We start from the raw sequence: 20151 nt of genomic DNA, 5'->3' as shown, positions 1-20151 counted from the left end.
AGTTTTAACTTGAAAATTCCAAAAGCTGGTGCGTGGGTGTCTGAAGTTAGATCCATATCAGGATAGAACTGGTATTTTACACAGCCAGAAACCCTTTGAAGTTTTCTCTGTTTATACTGAAACAACACAACAAAGACTCACAGCAGGACTAGAGGGCACCATGTTTAGCATGGGACTGCAGGGAAAGAAGCAGTAGGGAGAAAATGTGATATTCAACATATTTGGGGAAAACTAAAAGCAGAGAGAACAACAGAAAAGCGTGCTTCTTTTGTATTCCTCGCAGAGTCAAAATGACCACTTCAAAGGCCTCTATGCCGGGTGCCTGTGCACCATTCTGATTCCACGTGTGGCTGTTGCTCAAAAAGCACAATCATCAAGGTATTTTAGGCATAGTTACCAATTAATACTCTTCTCCTTGTAACACTCCTTCCATTTATTATGTTAAATTACTGTTAGTCCAAATAATTGTCATAATGACTGAAAGGTGAAGACCCATTGTACCTGCTAGGAGTTTAGCTAAATTGCAATAAAAAGCATCACTCATGTTTCCATTTCAACAGTTACGGTAATTATAAGTGAAATATTACAGGATTTATTCTGCCTCATTATGAAGTTGATCAAACCATAATAGCACAAAAGAGGGCCCTAACAACCAGAAACTTTGGCAGCTAGTCAGCTCCTAATTTCTCACGAGAAGGAAAAGAAAGAAGAATAGAAAAATTACACAAGAGAAGACGACATGTATGACCTTCTAAAATTGGGAAACTAAATAATGAAGGACACAAAAAATGAACTCTTTTTTAGTTTTCAGGGGGCTGGAGCTAAATTATTAAGTCAAAAAAAAAAGAAAAAAAATTGGCCACTCCTTTAAAAGAGCATGCATTTTCAGCTGTGACAAAAAAAGTCACAGTTTCAGAACTGGTGATTAAAGTGCTTATATATGCTTTATGGCTTTTTCCCTTTCCTTTATTGTGTTATATATCTTTTTTGTGCATGTAATAGGTTTACAAAGTGAAAAAGCTCAAAGTCCACCCCAAAGGGACTTACCATCTCCAACAGAAAAGAGCGTTCACAAACTGCTCCAAACAGCTCTTTTGTAGTCCAGCCTTTACTTCCGTGACAGACGTGCATCACTTTGTAACACACGTTATAATGCTCACCTAGCTGCTAGATGCTAGCACGGCACACCCTCATATTCTGCTTCTGACTGGCTAGCTGTGCTGACCTAGCTACTGTGCACGTGCAAACCCCCAACAAAGTTGGATAGCTGAAACAGAGAGCTCAACACACAGGGTGAAAAGAGGAACTGCAGCAATGTGCGGTACAACAAAAATATGGTGTTTTTTGAAAATTAAACCATGTAAACCTATTCTGATATAACCTCTTAATACAATTATAAACTTGAGAATGAGCATAATATGAGCACTTTAAGCGAAAATATTTTCTCTCTTAATTGCCACTTCTGAAACTGCCACTTTTTAGATGACATTGTTCCCACATATTTTCATAACATGCACAGCAGCAGTTTTCATAAGCACAAAAAAACGTGCTTGGGGGCTTTGACACAAGCGCAATGATCCGCTGTTCCAACTGAATGACTGCACAGTGGAAAAAAAAAAGACTAGATCGTGTACGTGACTTTAAGTAAACTTTAAGTTCCAAGGAGGCTGATGTTAGTGGCTGAGCTTTGGAGGACAGTGGGATAGTTTCTGCTAGTTGAATACAAATTCCTTTCTATTAGTATCAATTGTTTATCTCTTGAAGTGGTGTGGTGTTTTGTTGTTTGTTTGGAATGACAATGTTTGGAATTTGCTGAAAATGTAATTTTGTGACTCTAACATCTTCACAAGAGACAGCTGATGATGCTCTCTTGTACGGTTTATTGACTTCCATTTGAAGTTCCAGAATAACAAAGTGACTAGTGAGGAACAAAGTTTAAATATTTATAACTAATATAACATAAGCCTATAGTTCATGACATTATCCAGTTACTTTATAAAACAAACTTTCAAATTAACATCAGAAAGATGTACTCCTCCAACTTCCTAGCACCTTTCTGTCTGATTTTACACATGTAGAGTGTCTTTGCAAAGGAAAGGAGATTTTTAGTTTATCTTCGTTACTTCTACACATCAGAGTACTAAAATAAGCATAATCCTGGAATTTGTATCTTCTGGTCAAGCACTGAGACACAATTAATAGCATCGCTGAAGGACCAATGTGTACTTCAGATGGAGGAAAAGAGATGGGGAACAGACATTTGTTATGGATTGCTTAAAAAACAAACATGTGTAGCGGGACTGATTTAGATTAGTACCAGGGTCTGTTTCACCTCACACGATAGATGCATACTTATAGCTGTTGGAATGCTACCCAGTTACAAACAATCTGTGTACTCGTGTATCAGAGCCTGGAAGAGTTTGTTTTTGTGTGTGATTGTGTGTGTGTGTTGTTTTACCTGTACAGCAGCTGTGTGATCTGTGACCGGGGCTAGTTGGACGTATTGCACTTGGATGTCAGGGGGGAGGGGGGACCCCTCAACTGCTGTGGCCCCGCCATCAGCTGATGCCACCGCTATGAGCTGAGCCCCACGCAAAACCTAGGACAGACAAGGCCGGAGAGGACACAAAAAAATATGACTTAACCATAACTAACGTTTTCAATCCATTCCCACAATCATCAGTTAATCAATCTTCTCACACGTCCACATGAAAGTGCAATAGATCCTAAATGAAACTCCCCTCATCAGCTGAGTTGAAAAAGCAACAATCAGGCTGGCTCTGCAATGATCTACAGCACAAACAATTGGAACAAGAAACAAAAGAAAACAAATGGCAGTAAGCCTCATTTATGTCCTATCTGATATGTATATGTTCTTGTATTCATTAAAATCAGTGTGTACAAGCATGGTGTCACACAAACACACCAAATGACATTGTGGCAAGGAAAATCATCAGGCGGCGGAATCGGAGTGACGTAAACAAACATTTCAGTCCTGCTGTTCTCACTGCATCTCATCTCGTGCTCAGTTTATACATTGAGTTGGAGAGGAACTTTATGGTCCATTCAATTCAATTATATTTTTTTCCCCCCACAGTTTTGTTTTCCTAGGCGCCATAACATGATACGCTAGTTACGATTCACTTTTTATTCGGGTTCATTTAATTTAAGTCGTACTTAGACAAAGAAATAAGGAAAATTGGCAGATGAATGGAGAGTGAGACATCGCAGGGGGATCCTAAGCTCCCACAGCGTTGAAAGTCAGCCAGGCGACATTACAGCTCTGTGGTTTTGACACGCTAATTACAGAGCAGCGCAACTGGAGTGTTGTTGGGTATTCCTATACTTTGTTGAGGCCATTCCTATAGATAGACTGTGACCACAAACACATAAAAGGACAGTGTGTGTGTGTGTGTGTGTGTGTGTGTGTGTGTGTGTGTACACACACAGCATACTACTGGTAATCTGGATAGCGTAACTCCCATGTGACAACAGACATACAAATTAAAATACAATCATCCTGTCAACACAGACACCGAACGAGGGAGGCATTCAATCAGCTTTGAGCATGTTCATTTTAATCAGACAGGGATCAGATAGGACACTACTACCCTCTAATGTGGCAACACAAGAAAGGTGGGTGGTTACTGGTTTGAAATAAAAGGCATTTCTACAGCATAGTCTCATTTATATGTTTCCTAGTGTCATGGCATTGTCAGTCTTCTTCCTGCTGCACTTGGTACTGAGTCTGGCTCAGCAGACACAAAAAAATTTAAGGGGGAATATGCAAGTCTGCAGAAAAACCAAAACCTCACAAACCTCAATTACAGATGATGTTTGTTGCCCCCTAACCCTTCCAATCCCAAAGACCCAAACTGCATCCCAAGCCCCAAGTCCAGCCTTTACTTTGAAGTTCTGAGTTAGTGTCAGGCCCCAAAGGTTCAGCTCAACCCGCCGACTTGCCTCGTCATCTAACAGGCTGCCAGTTTCACCACAAAATCTGCCGCCTCATCACCATAATGTGCCAGGCCGAGACAGCCCGATGGAAGTTATTAGAGTAAGAAGTCTGCCTGGTTCACCCGATGAGACAACCAGGACGCTTCGAGCACCAACATGGATCGAGGCTGAGTGAGCTAGACTGTTGTTATAGCAGAACACGGTTAGAGCTGAGTGTTTTTGACCCACACAACATTCCTGATCAATTTGAGCATTAGCTTGGAGGGTTGGGGTAAACAATAATGATCCAGTTAAAGGAACAGATTGATATGTCTGGAAATATGCGTATTTGTTTTCGTGCAGATAGTTAGCAGAAGATTGACACCACTCTTATGTCTGGGCATTAAATATAAAGCTGGAGATAGCAGCCAGTTTGCTTAGCTTTGCATAAAGACTGGGAGCAGGTAACAATGGCTACCTTGGCTCTGTCCAACTGTTGCTTGGCACCAGTGAATGAGCACATTTTCCAAAATTGTAAATTGAACTATTCCTGTGCATATACATGCTTTAAGTAGTATTCCCAGTGTCAATCCATCAAAAATGCTCAGTCAGTCAGCTGATTGAGAACAGTGAGAACTGATCAAATTGTTCTCTTAATAGTAATAAAATGCAGCTTCTGCCAAGTGTGCATCTGTTTGCAGTCATTTGCATGTGAACGTATGTGTGTGTATGTAAAGCCAAGCATAACTGTGTGACTGTACTGAAAAGTGTGTAATTGCTGCAGGTCAAGAGATAATATGTTTGATACTTGAGATCGTAAACACTCGTCCCGCTCAATTGGATTCACAGCCTCCATTTGAGAGCAGTTTGCATTCTCAGCTGTGACGAGCAGCAGACAGAGGCTTACAAAAGCATTTATAGAGTTGGAACGGTGTGTGAGATCTCTGCAGCGATTACACAGGAACTTCTCGGGTCCACATCCTGTCCCACGACTCGTTTTGTCAGAGCAACCCTTCCCCACTATTTGGGTGTAATACTGTCATACTTGGCTTCAAAGTATGACTCAGTCGAAAACATTCAAAGAGAAATCTATGCTCAAGAGATGTACTTGCACTTCAAGGAAGTTCCCAGGAGAGTGTGCTCAGAGAATACAGTCGCCTTGTAGTATAATATTTTGTTCCCCTATAGCATGCATTTCTGATTTGTTGTCTATAATATCGCTTCATTTCATGTAAAACTCTATTTAGCACCATTACGTGATTCTGTGAGAACTGATGATAATTACTCCTCGTTCAGCTAATAGGACATAATCATCATTAAGTTGTTTGGCAATTATGCAAAAAACTAAAATAATCACAAAATGATTTCAAGGATAGGTTTTATGAGGTAGAAAGTTATTTTACTTGAAGAACAAATATGATTGTCAGTAGAAACTAATACATTACATAACTAGGTGAGAAATGTTTGAGAGGGCTTTCTTGGAGCAGACAAGTCCCCTGACACACTGGGAATACTATACAGTCATGCCTTGATTGCCTAAAGAGCTGCGATGACTCACAATGCAGCCCAATATTTTAGATTTGACTTACTGCTGAGTCACTGTTGACCCTAAAGTTTTAGGGATTGGGACCCTTGAATTAGCATTGCTGGCCGGCTACCCCCATGGTGAAGGTCCAAAGAGCAGCGCAGACAAGCAGGATTAAAGGGCCATGAGACTGCAGCACAGTACTGGAGAGAAAAGCGCATCTTAAATCCTCTGCAGGCTTTGCTAGCTGCCATAGCCTTGAGAAAACAGGGGGGGGGAAATCGTTTGCTGATGCTGTAATGCTTTTGGTAATGGATCCAGGACACAGCAATGGGAGAGCAGACACAAAAGGGAACAACAACAGCAGCTTAATGCAAAAAATATTCATGATTTCAAGACTAAAGGACAAGTAATAACTGGATAAACTAGACGTTGTTACCCAGCCCTCATTTATGCTTGTCTGAGAAATTAAAATTGACTTTTTTCTCCATTTCACGTAATTTGAAATGAGTAGTTAAATTTCTATCCTTGTTAACAGTCTCAGAATAATGCTTCAAACAGAAAATCTGCCTCCACAAAGCACATACATGGTGCAGGCTGGTATCAATTCCCAGACTCACAGGAGGTCTCAGTTAAACTCAGCTGTGAATCGAACAACACTATGAGTCACCCGCTTAGTGTGCATGTGTGAGTTTGTGTCGGAGAATGTTTTTAAAGATTTTGTTTCACCCTCACTGTAATCAAAGCACATTGGGATCCCCCCTAACACAGGATCCTCCTTTTACACAAAAATCCATAAGATCCAATTTTCTGTGTGTCTCTTCTTTCAGATCTGAAAAAAAAAAACCAAACGAAAACAAGGAAATGAAAAAAGAAACATTTGGACTTTGGAGTGGCTGGAACTTCCTCTCAGCTTAACAGCCGTCAACAACATCTGCAACTGCCAACCGTGGACAGATGTCCAAGCCGAAACACTAGCTTCGGGAGGGTAGGTGGTGTAGAGGGGGTGGATGGGGGGGGGGCTAACTCCTAATTATCACCAGTTGCGGAAAGACAGCGGAGTCATTAGGCTTCCATTAAAGGGTGTATTTTCACTGACTGCGGAACACCTGCGTCCCGACTCTGTCCCAGCTCCGGCGATCCGCAGCCCTCCGGATTAGATCCGCAGAGCTTCTATTTTTGTCGGACGCCAGAGAGCTCCGCAGCAATTCAGCACACGGCAGATAGTGCTGGACAAGAAGTCAAGCACAGACACAAAATAAAACATCTGGTTAATTTTCAAAATAAAATAGACCGTGATAATACTTTCCTGCACTACGCCTTGAAACCACAGCACAGAACAGTTTCCCCTCTACTCCTCTGGATGGAAACAAACTGTTGTTGGTTTTGTGGTTTTATTCTACATAAATTCGCACGAACTCGTGGAATACAAGATGAGATCAATTGCATTGTTTTTTTAACCAGAGCAGCAGCTTTCAGATTACATTATGTACTTACATAATTGCAAAAGGGTTCTCCAATGTTTTTCTAGTTAGTTTTTTAAAACGATAACAGATTAGTAAACAGAATGTGACTTTGGAACAATGGATGAATAGTTGCTGATATTGGGCAATGTAGATTCAGCATTAATGACCAGCAACCCACTCAAATAAGTAGGTATTCTGTCTTTAATGTAATGGTATGACAATTTGTAAGTGACCCCAAACTTTTGACCGGTAGGGTAAGTTCAGACTTTTGACAAGTGATATTACCATACATTACTGATATATCTATCTCCTGTCCACACATTATTCTTTGAAATACATCAGTATTATAAATCTTCATATCTTGCAAAGTCCCTTGATACTCCGTAGCCTGGCCCACTGCTTCCCATCTCCACCCACACCCTGACACTGTTTCAACACCAGAGCTCAACACCTGCATCCAATCAAACCCTCCCTTGCATCCTTTGCTCCACAACTCCCATCAGCACACTGGGAGTCAGATTTAGAACGAGATCAGAGAGGTTTTATGACAAAACCAGCTTGTGTTGAATTCTGATCCAGAACCAGTAAATTAAAAGGGGACTGATGACAAAAGTAACAGACGTACTTAAGAGTCGGGCCCTTAAAAGAACAAAAAGGAAGAAAATTAAACTGAAGGTTTTCCCTGTTCTGTAGCGCAGACTTGGCGTGGCTAATTTACAAAGGCAAGTTTACAATGTTGGTAAATTTCATGATTTAGGATGATGACTTTATCATGTTTCAAATTATCTTGTTTAATCCAATGACGCCAGAGAAGTTGATGTACACAGGTTGTTATATTCAATCTACAAAATACCACACTGCACAAAACACCAATCTTAACAAAGCCAAGACGTTTTCTAAAATAAATGTCATTTTTCAACACAACTGAAGTGATGCATCTTATTCTGTTTTTAGTTTTGGTCCTTCTCTTATGCAAAACAAAGACTGACGGTTTTAAGCAGTACATCTAAACCTCCGAACAATATATCTCGGCGAGGACTCAACTGGCCCCAAGTTCAGGCCCATTGACTGACACATATCAGCCAAGAATCCTTAAGTCTCAGCTCTGCCATGACAGACATCTGTCATCTGGTGGTGGTGATGGCGCAGTGGATATGACACGTGCCATTGGTGTGGGAGATCTGGGTTTGATTCCCACTGCGATACATTAACCACGTGTCCCTAAGCGAGACACTTAACCCCTAGTTGCTCCAGAGGCATGTGGCCTCTAATATATGGCAATTGTAAGTCACTGTGAATAAAAGCGTCAGCTAAATGACATGTAATGTAATGTAATCTTACACCAGCATGTAGCACACTGAAGTCTTTAACTTACTGAGACATCAAATCAGATACAATCACTGGTACTTGTCAGTGCTGATAAGGGAGAAAACAAAAAACATTCCGAGGACTCTCTATCAAGTAACATCTATCGCAACCATCTGGCTGGTGCTTTCTCTTGCATAATTATTTAACAGTCACGTTGATGTCCAGAAAATGTGTAGTCTGAATTTTACAACACACCTTTAGTTGGAGTGTATGCAAGCTGTTTTTCTATCATTTCCACAAAAAGAAGTTGTATTGTTTCCCCACTTCTAGCCACGCTATTCTGTACCATTTCACTCCATTTTTGTGGTGTGTGTATGTGTCATACAAAAACAATCTGCCAAATAGCAGTTTACCAGAAGTCATTGAAAAATGAGGAATCTAGCTCTGTAAATTAAATCATGTTTGTTCTGGTTATGTGTCAAATATCCCGATTGAGTTGTTTACATGAAACAAGTATTACCTAAACCCTGGTTTTAACTGACCTAGAGTCCCTATAAATGCCCTAACTGTTGCTGTTAGAACTGCTGTCCTTGTGAGGATCCTGTAGAAGCTGAAACTGATGAATGATGAGCACTGTACGTCTGGGACTGGTGAAACAGGGCTGCATCAGGCCTGTGCCGATGGTGAGTCACACTGAAATGCAACTAAAACATCTGGTCCATTTTACTCATGCAGCACAGCGATGATAGGCTCTGCCCACAAAGACAAAAAGAAATCACCACTGGGGGTACCCTCCCCTGCTTCCGAAGTGCTGAGTTGCAAACACACACACCTACACACATATTCAGAACTTTGGATTCCCTGATCTGTGACTCTTTATCTCCAGGCCATGATGCTACAAGGACACAAAGCAGACAACTACTCCTTTGAAACAGGATCCACCACTAGTCCTCTAAATCCTTGACAGCTTACGTACAACCCACTTACACTAAACATTGTTCATAAAACATCTTGTTTGTATCTTTTCATATCCCTTTTACGCTCCCCTCGGACTGTGAATCAGATGATTCTCAAAAACCCCTTACACATTAGAAACAACATGAGCAGAGAGACAACTGAATAACTCGGGAGACGGGCCAGCAGTCTGATTCCAGCACAAATAACACCCTGATTCTCTGAGGTTAACCTTAGAGATTGTTCAAGCATCTGCTTTGTGTAAAGAAATGGTAAATCAAGACATGCTGTCCTAGATCAATAGACCTTTACCAAAGCTAACCGAAACAGAGCTGATGTCACGGACGATGGCATAAATGCACACAACTGTAAGAACATCAACATTTGCAGTACAAAAATGCACTAAAATATCTAGTTTCCTCTTCATGAATTCTTTATTACCTCACATCATTATTTCACTTTTTCTTGTTTGGCCCTCATTTTTCTCATCTTCTCCTTTATCAACTCATTGACACTGTGCACCATCCCTCTACACTCCCTGTATTTGTCTCAATCTGGACTGGTTGTGTTTACAGGTCCTGGCAGACGGATGGACCTGTGCCGAGCTCTCTGTTCTGTGACCCAGTTCCCACACTGACCATGAGCAATGTCGCTTGGGAGGGTCCAACAGATGCAACTCACACGTGGTGACAGGAAGGGGTGGCAGAGGTTGTTGTGGCTCTTGACAATCATGTCGATGGGCGTCCATCATCGGTAAATAATGCAGTCGGATGAGAGGATCAGCACATTGGGGGAAGCATTATAGCGGCCTCTTGAGATGTGTTTGATTTCTCAGACTGACACGCCATTTGTTTACAGCTTTCTGCCATGGAGAGTAATCTAAAAACTGTGAGCTCACTCCACACTGGATTAGCTGCTGCTCTGTAGCTTTTATTATTACATTATTTTTTGTTTCTTGTCAGCTTTTACAGATTTGCAAAAGGGCAGTGACAGCAAAAAGGGGGACATCCAAAGCCATTGAGGGTACATTGTATTTGAGCCATTTGAGCTAGCAGAGGGCACCGCCTTTTTCTTATGTGGCCCCTGGTACCATGCATGAGTTTTTGTTCGATTCAAAGCTTAACTGGTCTCAGTTTTCAATCCTGAACGGGTCAAAACAGCTCTTCCAGACAGTCTCCCTTTCTGACGTTCCGCTCTCCATCTTTTTTCTCTGTTTCCTACTCCTTATCAGTCGCTCCTTTCATCTTACAATCTTCCATTTGGTCTGCATCAGTGCAAGGTAAGATCACAGCACAAAGAGAGAAGGGCACCAGATAAGAGGCTACGACAGACTGGGTGTGCAGTAAAAGACTAGTTATTTTATAGTTTTGTGGGTCTGCCTTCTCTTCCGTCGACATGTGGGTTTTTTTTATGGGCTGTTCAGACTTCCAGCTGGCACATTTGTACTAAGTTCAGGACTAAGTTGGCATAGACCGAGATGGAAGCGGATACAGAAACATCTGCAGCTAAATTACACAGATTGAACATGCATCAGCAGTAAGACAAACAAAGTGACTAGTGAAGCACATTGCGCTGCTCATCGCATGCAGTATATCACCAGTGGCAATATGTTTGGACAGAGACAGAGAGGTCAGTCTGCAGCACTCTCAGAATTTTAACACAGCCTGTCTCCTCAACTACAAAGACACCTGGATTTATTCTGTCAGTAAAACTGGGGCAGGGGTTTGACCCCTTACCCTTCAAGGCCCTACATCCTCTCAGTAATCTCTTGCTGAAAGAAACTTAATTCTTCTGAAGCATTATGCAACAGTTAGCCAAGCATGGTTAGTACCAGTTAACGTGGTGGACAGCATGATTTACTCAAACTCTGACACACATGACTGACGAGATGTGAGGGATAGAATTTAGGCGATCACATTCGTTTTTTCGATTTGTGGCTGCAAAACGTAGTAATTTCCTAACCAAATAAACACAGAGCAAAGACATTTATTTCAGCGATTTAGTCTTAAATACAACAAATTTTATTCTCAGAAATGGGATTCATCAGAAAAAACATGCGGAGCATTGAAAACAGCGAAACCAAATGACAAACGTAACAAATACGAATAATAATCAGAACAAAATCAAACAGAATAAACTAATTTATATTTTCAATGATCGAAAGTAATTGTTGTTAGGAGAACTAGCATATCTAGTCGTAGTAATAGTAGTAGTTAGTTCAAATCGGGAATAAAATCGAATTGCGAATAAAACAAATCCGAGACTTTATAAATTGGGAATTAAATCTTGAAATCATTGACGATGCTCAGCCCTAATATCTAGTGTATGTTCTAGGTGAAGTCTGCATAATCTGATGACAAAATAATGACAGCTTTGAGGGGAAAACTCACATTATGTGTTGTTTTCTTACTAACTAACAAAAAGATTGATTTGGCATGTAGAAGTGATAAAACGTAATTGGTAGTAAGTAATTCAACAAGCCATTGTCTGTACCCATCCCTCGCGGAGAGGTAAAGAAATCAGTGGACGCAATTACTAAACAGCTTCCATAATGAAGTCTCTAAGGCCAAATTTATGACACTTGACAGCTCAACAAATGTATGATGCTTTTTGCATTCATATTGTGGCCAGCCACAACTCACATGACATATCCCCACACTGAGATGTGATAGAAAAACCATGAGCCAGGACACCTCATAATTTGGATTGTGATAATGACTCAATGGAACAAATACAGCAGAGAGAGACAAAATAAGCAATGGAAAACATGCGCATAAATTAAGAGATCCGGATGGAGCCAGAGTGCAAAAACAACTGTGTGGAGCTGTTTAAAATCACAACCAGAGAGTGCGACAACCTTTCTTTATCTATGTAAAGGACAATGCGACCAAGGTTCCTCCCAAGAGTACGGGCTGACAGTTAATGTGACCTGGGATGATTGGATGTGGCAAGTGGCCTTTAAAAGACAGGTGTTATCACAGCTAAAAAGTACATGGAAGATAAAAAAGAGATAGAGAGATAGAGAGGAGAGGAAACCCGCCCCAGAGAAAGACAAAAAGAGTGCGTATGTGATGAATTGTGCATGCTAGGTTACACTAATAGCCTTCGCACTATTTTGCCAGATTACAAGAACAGGGACATAATACATAGCCTATTTGATATATGCCTCTCTGTAAACACACACAGACATTTACAAAAACACACATCAGGATTCAGTCTGATCTGTTTTGTCTTTGTCTGAGGTTCTTAACAAATTCTGGTCCAAGATACACTACACCAATCATGATAAAGGCATCATTTGTCATTTATATGTGACCATATCTGGTCAAAGTGATGTATCCCCTTGAATAAGGGCTATCACTAACATCATACCCTGTTTCCCTTGAGGGTCTTTATGTGCTTTCTGGGGTTTGTCAGATTTAAGAGCTGACCTATGAGAATATACACGCAATGTGACGCTGCCACTGTAGTGTACCAATGCATGTGTGTGAAAAGCTCGACCTGCAACATGAATTTAAAAAAATAAGTCATTGTGTGTTTGTTTTGGCGCTGTACTCATATCATTTTACAGACCCAATCCAAGCATGAGCTAAAAAGTAAGGGAAAATAAAAGAGCTTTTTATTGGACTAGGCTCCCAGACACTGCCAAGGGAATAGAGTCCCTTCTGCAGCTATTTGTTCTTGCATCCTTTGGTAGACCTTGGTGTCAAAGAAACTAATGACTATACATATCCCATGTTGCATTTTTAAAAAGCCTGCAAAAAACATGTTAATGTACTCTGTGAACTGATGTGTATAATTGTTGGAAATCTGTGTTGTGGTCCAAAATCTAAACCAAACTCTAGCCAAAACTTCCTAGATCCTAGAGAGAGAGAGAGACACAGAGAGACAGAGAGAGAAAGAGGAATGCTGCAGTGAGGCTCAGCGAGCAGGTCATTTGAGGACACAAGCAGACATTTGTGAGTGTGAGAGAGAAGGAGCGTGGGGATGTGTGGTGTCTACTTTAATTAATTGAAAACACGCACGCCACAGACAGACAGACACACACACACACACACACACACACACACACAGCTGAACAGCCAGTAAAACAATACAAACATCTACAAAAACTTATATAAAACAGATGCATCTACACCTCACAAATGTGTGCGCACACGGATGGCTGTTGATGCTTTGAACCAACGAATGACTTTGTGGATTGAAATCTTAATCAGACTATAAAATCCAGAACTGATCAGCAGAAAGCAAATGGTTCCAGACGGTGGGTGGCTTGTAACTAAATGTTAATATTTTAAAATAAAGGGTGATGATTGATATAGCTGTCAAGTGCAGTGTTGAAGGATTCTTAAGAAAGTAAAGTCACAATCACATTACTACTTACTGCATTTGAACAAAAACGTTGTTATTGCACTACACTCTTAAGCCTCTTAAGTCTCTTCATTGGCATGATATCTATGGAAAAAGTCTTATTCTGCCTTTAGTTAATGCCAGAAATTTCTGATTGAATTATGAGTGGAGTGCACATGATGGAGCCAACAGCGTGGTGAATATAATTCAAAAAGTCTGAATTTAAGGCATTGGACTTTTGTTATTTTTGACTATTTTTACTACAAATCTTGTAAGTGAAAAGTAGTGAAACTCAAAGGGCTGCGCTGACGGAGGTAATAGCAGTGAGACGATGAACTACGGCTGGTTCATGCAGTCGGAACACAGCCTCAACCCTAAAACATTTAGTGACCCAGTTAATGCAAGTACATTTTTTTAGTAAAAAATGCAAAAGTAATTTAATGAATGCTGCAGCTCCTTATATTTAGGTGTTCATGTGCAATTCATTATCTTAAAAAAAAGTAAATGTGAAATTTTCTCGTAATGACCCAAACAATAAATACTCTGTTTAGCCTCCATTCCCGTTTTAGAAGGAAAACTATACTCTCTATTGGCTGATTTATAAAAACACCTGCCCTAACAAAATAACAACACAACAGTTTAACCACCAGATGGGCAGCGTGAGAAAGAACTTCCTTCCTTAAAGTCTTGCTTCTAGACAAACATAATGAAATCATGAATGTGAGACTATGTATTGGTCTGCAGGCATTCATATGTGGCCTGCATTCGTCATACACAGGCCATCTCTGCTTTGATCGAGACTCAGCGGAAAGAAAAGAGAAACAGGATGGACCCTTGGTCCAAATAATCCCAGACAGAGATAGAGGAGGGGAGAGGGATAGACGAAGTCATAAGCATGTCAGCCACTGAGAGGACACAAAAAACATCTGAGTGTATGTGTGTGCGTGTGTTTTTGTGTTGCTTGGGCATATGTTTCTAATAAGGATATCATAATTATATCCAACTGTATGGTAGATTGTGATGTTTTTGGATGGCAAAATTATAAATTACCAAGCCTGGTCAATACAACCAAAAGCCAAGATAAAAGGATGGAAGATTGAATATCACATTTTCAAAGATTTACCTGGCAATACAAATAATTAAATCCAAAAAGAAGTCAGTTTCTATAGAAGGCTATGGTCTATATAAAAAGAATATCCAAATCCCAAATTTAAAAAACTGAATGTCTTCCCAATACCAAATAGTCTAATTTAATTAATTGGTTATTTATAAGAAAACTTCACAGGACCCCATTACATACTTGTTTTTACTCAAAGTATTACTATAACGTAAGTGCATTATTAAGTATTTGAACAGTCTTTTCACATCTACACATCGCTGGTTGCCACACTTACAGCGACAGAGTACAATAGAGGATACAAATGTGACATCACAGTACATAGAAATCACTACGGTTCACCATCCTGAACGGCAAAAACACAAACGTTCAGCATCTGCCAGGTGCCGTTACGTGGAAAAACAAAAACGGCATGGTAAAGAGTTGTTGTCTAATCACTGCGCAAACAGATCCGGCAAAGAAGCCAGGCATGTGTGTTTTTCAGAACCACCACACAAGATTGTGATGCATTAAAAGAGGAAAATATACAATATATGTTTAGTGAGATAATTCAAATCCTGGCACTGAAACATTCATAAGTGGCTGCCATCCTGTGTCAGATATACATTTTCTATTTGGACTACTCAGTGATTTGGGGCATTTAGTGTTCAATTAAAGTCTCTGGACACCCACACAGGTGATTTCAGTTATTCTGGCTGATTAGACCTCAGCTCAGGTTGAAGGACTGCTGGAGGCTTAATGGGAATTTAGTAGGTCACAAATTTTCATCTATCAATAAGAATGATAAAGGTGTCATTTGTCCTGCCGTAACAGGTGCAACAAAGCCAACAAGAGACCCAGGAAGATGCCAATCAATCAGTCTGGGAAGAGGTCCAATCAGCCGGATTAACTGAAAACCCCTGTGGTGGGTCTTCAGAGAACCAGCAAAATGTCATTGACATAGAGCCTGCTCAGACAGCCATCAGACATACGAATCACTTGTGAAAGTGATCCAATGAAGACTACTGTGTAAAGCACACACGACCACTTTTATTGTTATCCAGCCACTGTTTTTGAAGAATTGGTACTTTATGCAGAAACGTAAGCACTGTGGTGTATAATCTACATCACAGATTCATTTGTGTCTGATATCTTCTATTTAGTTTACTTTGGATGTGTTCTTACCTGTCCATCCTGACCAAACTGCACCTGGTGGATCTGGAGATTTCCCTGAAATAGAAAAGTGACATGTCACGTAAAAAGCCTGATGCCAAATTACACACAATTATTTATTAATTTTTACCAGCAAACATAAAGCCCCTTAAAATGATGCACATTGCCAATTTCTTTGCCCTCCTATCGACCCTAACCTGCATGGATTACTAAAACCTACATTTTTATAAGGTGATTCAAGCCATCAAAAAAATGGTGCTAAACTGAAGTCTTGTTGCTGTAATGGGTAGAGAAAATGCCTCATAAATTGGGATAATTAAAAAAAGTTACCCCTCCTTTTTTTTTTTTTTTTTTATTAAGTGTAGGGTATTCATTTCGATGTATTTTAGGGTATTCATTTCCATGTATATCACCAGTACGGTTTTCTCTGTGACGTATGTTGTCATGTTCTGTGTAGAAAGGTTATTATGATATAGTTATAGGGTATGTAAGTGCTAGCAGCTTTAGCTAGCAAGCTAGGTGAAGTTAGCCTATCACCGTCAGTGAAGGTTCCGTTCTCTCGTCTTTCCGTACGGACTGTAAACAGTCGTGTGGTATGAACATCAGCATGTTTAAGTGTAATAGGTAATGCCTATTAAGTCTCTCTGTAGTGTGTATCATTTTGGTTGTATTGCCGTTGCTCAGTTCAGTATACATTTTGTTAGCCAGAGCCTGTCAACGATTGTCAAGGCTAAGCCGCCGTCAGTGGATATGCATGTGCCTGTAGACACTCACGCAAACGGCTGACCGATGCGTTGCGTTGGTGATTGATTATCACACAGTCACGTGAACAGCTTAAATCTTAATATAGTATTCTTGGTATTTTATCTATGACAAGGTTGTTTGTATTGTAATATATTTCATAGAAGTAATCCAGTGTAGCCTCTGATCTGTTGTATGTGTTTACTTTAAAGGAATATTTAAACAGATAGCCAGGTAGCCTACGTCTACATACTTTAATGTGTTATAGCAATTGTTTCAATTTGTAATATCTATAGTGTCACTTGTTGATGTATATTTGATATATTATACAGTGAGACTGGTATCTATTTCACAATATTTTATTTATGGGTTTTGTATTTTATCTGACGTATAGAAATGTGTTACATATCGGTTTGTTTATTGTATTCAGTATATTTATAGACCATTTCTAGAGTATATAGTCCATGTAATGGCTCAAGTTACGGGTTAGGATCTCACAGTATTATTGATACATTTATATAATTATAGTGTATTTTATAATTGTATGTGTTCTAGTGTACTAGTGTGTGCTAGGCCTATCTCTTGTGATTATCAAACCATTATTAGGACAGCCAGCGTTTGAGAAAGACACAATTTCTGTATCTCCACTTCTTTCCAACCCACAGTGCTATCCAGCCTGTGGCTTTGTACCTGCCCAGATTCCCCTAGGTCTGAGGCCAGTAACATTGAAAGTGTCAATCTCTGGGATGTATCAACTGTTTTTTTCCAGGACTCTGAGCCTTCAGGGTTTGGTAGAAGAGTTTTTCATACATGACATTAGAATGAGACGTGGAGGCCAAGTCTTTGTATGTACGTCAACGGTATGTCATTTCTCTTGCAAACAAAAACGGAAACCCGTTCGCAAATGCACATGCCCAACGCAGTCTCGTTGAGAGGCAATAACCAGTGTAAAGTCTCTGAACACCCACAGTGATGTTTACAAGACCACATAAGAGAGGACAGCATACAAGCCATATTTAGGAAACCCCAACTTTCAGTTGTTTTATCTTGCTAATTGTATTTCATGTATATATCAAATGCTGTCGGAGCTGCCATATGGCCAGAGAGGAGTGTAATTTCTCTAACAGCTCATTTCCTTTTTTAAGCACGCTAAAACCAATGTCTTTGATGGAAGGGACCAGTTCTCAATGAAAACATATTCTATGAGTGGCAGTTGGGAGAAGTGGGATTTTGTTGCTAAGCTTTGAACTCCAAAAAACAAACAATGTCATGAAATAGGAAGGGGGGGGGGGGGAATCTGGGCGCAGCCACAAAGAGCAGGAAAGGCTTTAGAGCTTTTCTGCCTCCACTTAACTCTGTCTCTCTCACTCAATCGTGCATTTCTTCCTCTGAGTTTCCTTGGGCGCAACAGAACGGGAAATAAGAAAAACACTTGGTCAAGGTGTCAATTGCTTTTACATAAATGTCAAGCTGTCATGCATCATATGTGATTACATGTGTATGTGTGTACATTGACTCTCGACTTGAAATAAATCTCTCTTCCACATCATCAAGAAAATTACTGACAATAATGCTGATGTGGAAATTCCTTCTTCAGCAGTGTTGGTTTGGAGCTAAATTTTGATTTCAACTGGCAGGCCACTGCTGTGTGTGCAAGCAGAGAGCCTCTCTGTTGAGGGACATGTGTCACCACCAAGGTGACACATGGTGGAAATTACATTCATAACCCCATGCAAAAGCAGGCAGATGTATAAACATTACAGAGCATCTGCTTTTGCTAGAATTCCCTAATGACTTAAATGTTTTCAGATACTACTGGGGTGCATTATGCTTCATTGGGATGGTAGGATGGATTGTTAGGGCCACATCAAGGACAAAAAATAATAATAATCAAGGAAGATTTTTTAAATGTATTTTGCATTTTGAGAATAAAGTCAAAATGTCAAGAATAAAGTGAACATGACAAGAATAAAGTCAAAATACCATTTCGAAAATATAATTGAAATGTCGAGAATAAAGTCAACAATATGAGTATAAAGTTGAACTACCATTTCGAAAAAAAACTGTCAAAACGTTGAGATTAACGTTGGTATGACGTGGATAAATTCAATTCCTTTCTCACTTAATCACATTAGAGTGACTGTCTGCCATGCCAGTAGCCATCATATGGGTACATCCTTGGAGTGCCGCGCTAGCCTTAGCTCCACTCCATCACGATCAAACAATTAGATCAATTATCTCATTGTGTTTTATGACACACCATATCATCTCTGTATTGCGTGTAGATGTAACCATCGATATCATTGCATCTGTCCATCACAAGATATTTCAGTTTGCAGGAATGCGCCCGCCTCTTCCAAGTTTGTGTCGTTTCTCCTTCTGAACAAACACAATTTTCGGCACAATCTCTTCAGTCCTAATACTTATCACAATACTGTATTTATGTGCTAAAAGAGCTAGAATTTCCATGTTATTAAAACCGATTCTGAAGTATAACTTCACAAGTTCACATAGGCGTTTACAAGGCAGTGTGTAGAAGTCTAAAGCTAGTAGTTTGGCTTGTTCTCAAAAGTCTGAATGGATTCTTGAAACATCACAACATTTCAACTTTAGTCTCGAAAAAGTATTTCCACTTTATTCTCGTCATGTTGACGTCCTCCGTATTTCTTTTCTTTTGATGTGGCCCTAATGCTCCGTCGTAGGATGGCTATTTGCATGGGCAACCAGAAACATACAGGGTTCAAAAGACACAAATGTATAATGACTCTTGCCAAACCTATTTGGCAGATGAAAAACAATAGTTTGCTCTATTAAATGGCCCTTCATTTATTTAGTAATAGACCAAGCTTATAGTCTCTGAAATGTGACCTGTGGAAGCACAACTTTCATTTGTAAATAATGGGTGAACATTTAAATAGTTCTTCTTCCACAAAGCTGAAAGGGGATCAATCCTAATATTCTGAAAAAACTCTTTTTAAGCTTTGAACGTTAGAGAGAGCCTCATCAAAAGAAAACTATAGCTCTGTAGAGTAATGCCCTGCACAGCAGTTCCTGTTATTGAGTAAAAATAATGTACGGGAAACCTAACTTTTACCGCACAATTGAAGTGTCTTTGTGCAAGATGATATCTCCGAGCATCCCTTTGTTCAGAATTTGCTAATTACCGTTCTCAACATAAAAAGCTTAATGAATGGTTCACTTGATGCCAATCTTTCAATTCCACCATTTATAAGTTCCATGCCTGTAAAGTCATGTAGAATTGCAGAGAACAATCCTGGGTGCATTTGCTGACTCTACATGCTCACACAGATTAAATGGAGTATTTCAAACAGCCAGTCAAATAATGCAAGTCGACCAAATTACAAACCAGACTTCCAACAAAACATTCTGACATTCCCACACTAAAAGTGGACTACATTATTTTTCTTCCTGTTAAACCAGTTCTTTCTCAAGCATGAGCTCCCTGAAAAACTTTCATGCATATTGGAGGATAATGCTGGCTAAGAAATGTAATATTCAAGGAAGAACAACTTAGGAAAAGAAGTGGCTGATTGTTCACACACACACACACACACACACACACACACACACACACACACACA

At 39.9% G+C, this 20151-nt stretch overlaps 1 protein-coding gene across 2 annotated transcripts in view; it reads right to left on the bottom strand.

The window, feature by feature from the left end:
* banp (BTG3 associated nuclear protein) overlaps positions 1–20151 on the bottom strand; it is a 36937-nt gene that overhangs the window by 3830 nt on the left and 12956 nt on the right. For both annotated transcript variants that reach the window (XM_034879179.1, XM_034879180.1), the window contains 2 exons: positions 15821–15865; positions 2459–2599 (listed from right to left, as the gene is read on the bottom strand). In XM_034879179.1, coding sequence (XP_034735070.1) covers positions 2459–2599; positions 15821–15865 — 186 coding nt within the window. The remainder of the gene's footprint in view (positions 1–2458; positions 2600–15820; positions 15866–20151) is intronic.

Source organism: Etheostoma cragini, chromosome 8 (genome assembly GCF_013103735.1).
Source record: "Etheostoma cragini isolate CJK2018 chromosome 8, CSU_Ecrag_1.0, whole genome shotgun sequence".
Classification (NCBI taxonomy): Eukaryota; Metazoa; Chordata; class Actinopteri; order Perciformes; family Percidae; genus Etheostoma; species Etheostoma cragini.
Note: the sequence above shows the minus strand (reverse complement) of the source record. Positions and strands in the feature narration are given on the sequence as shown.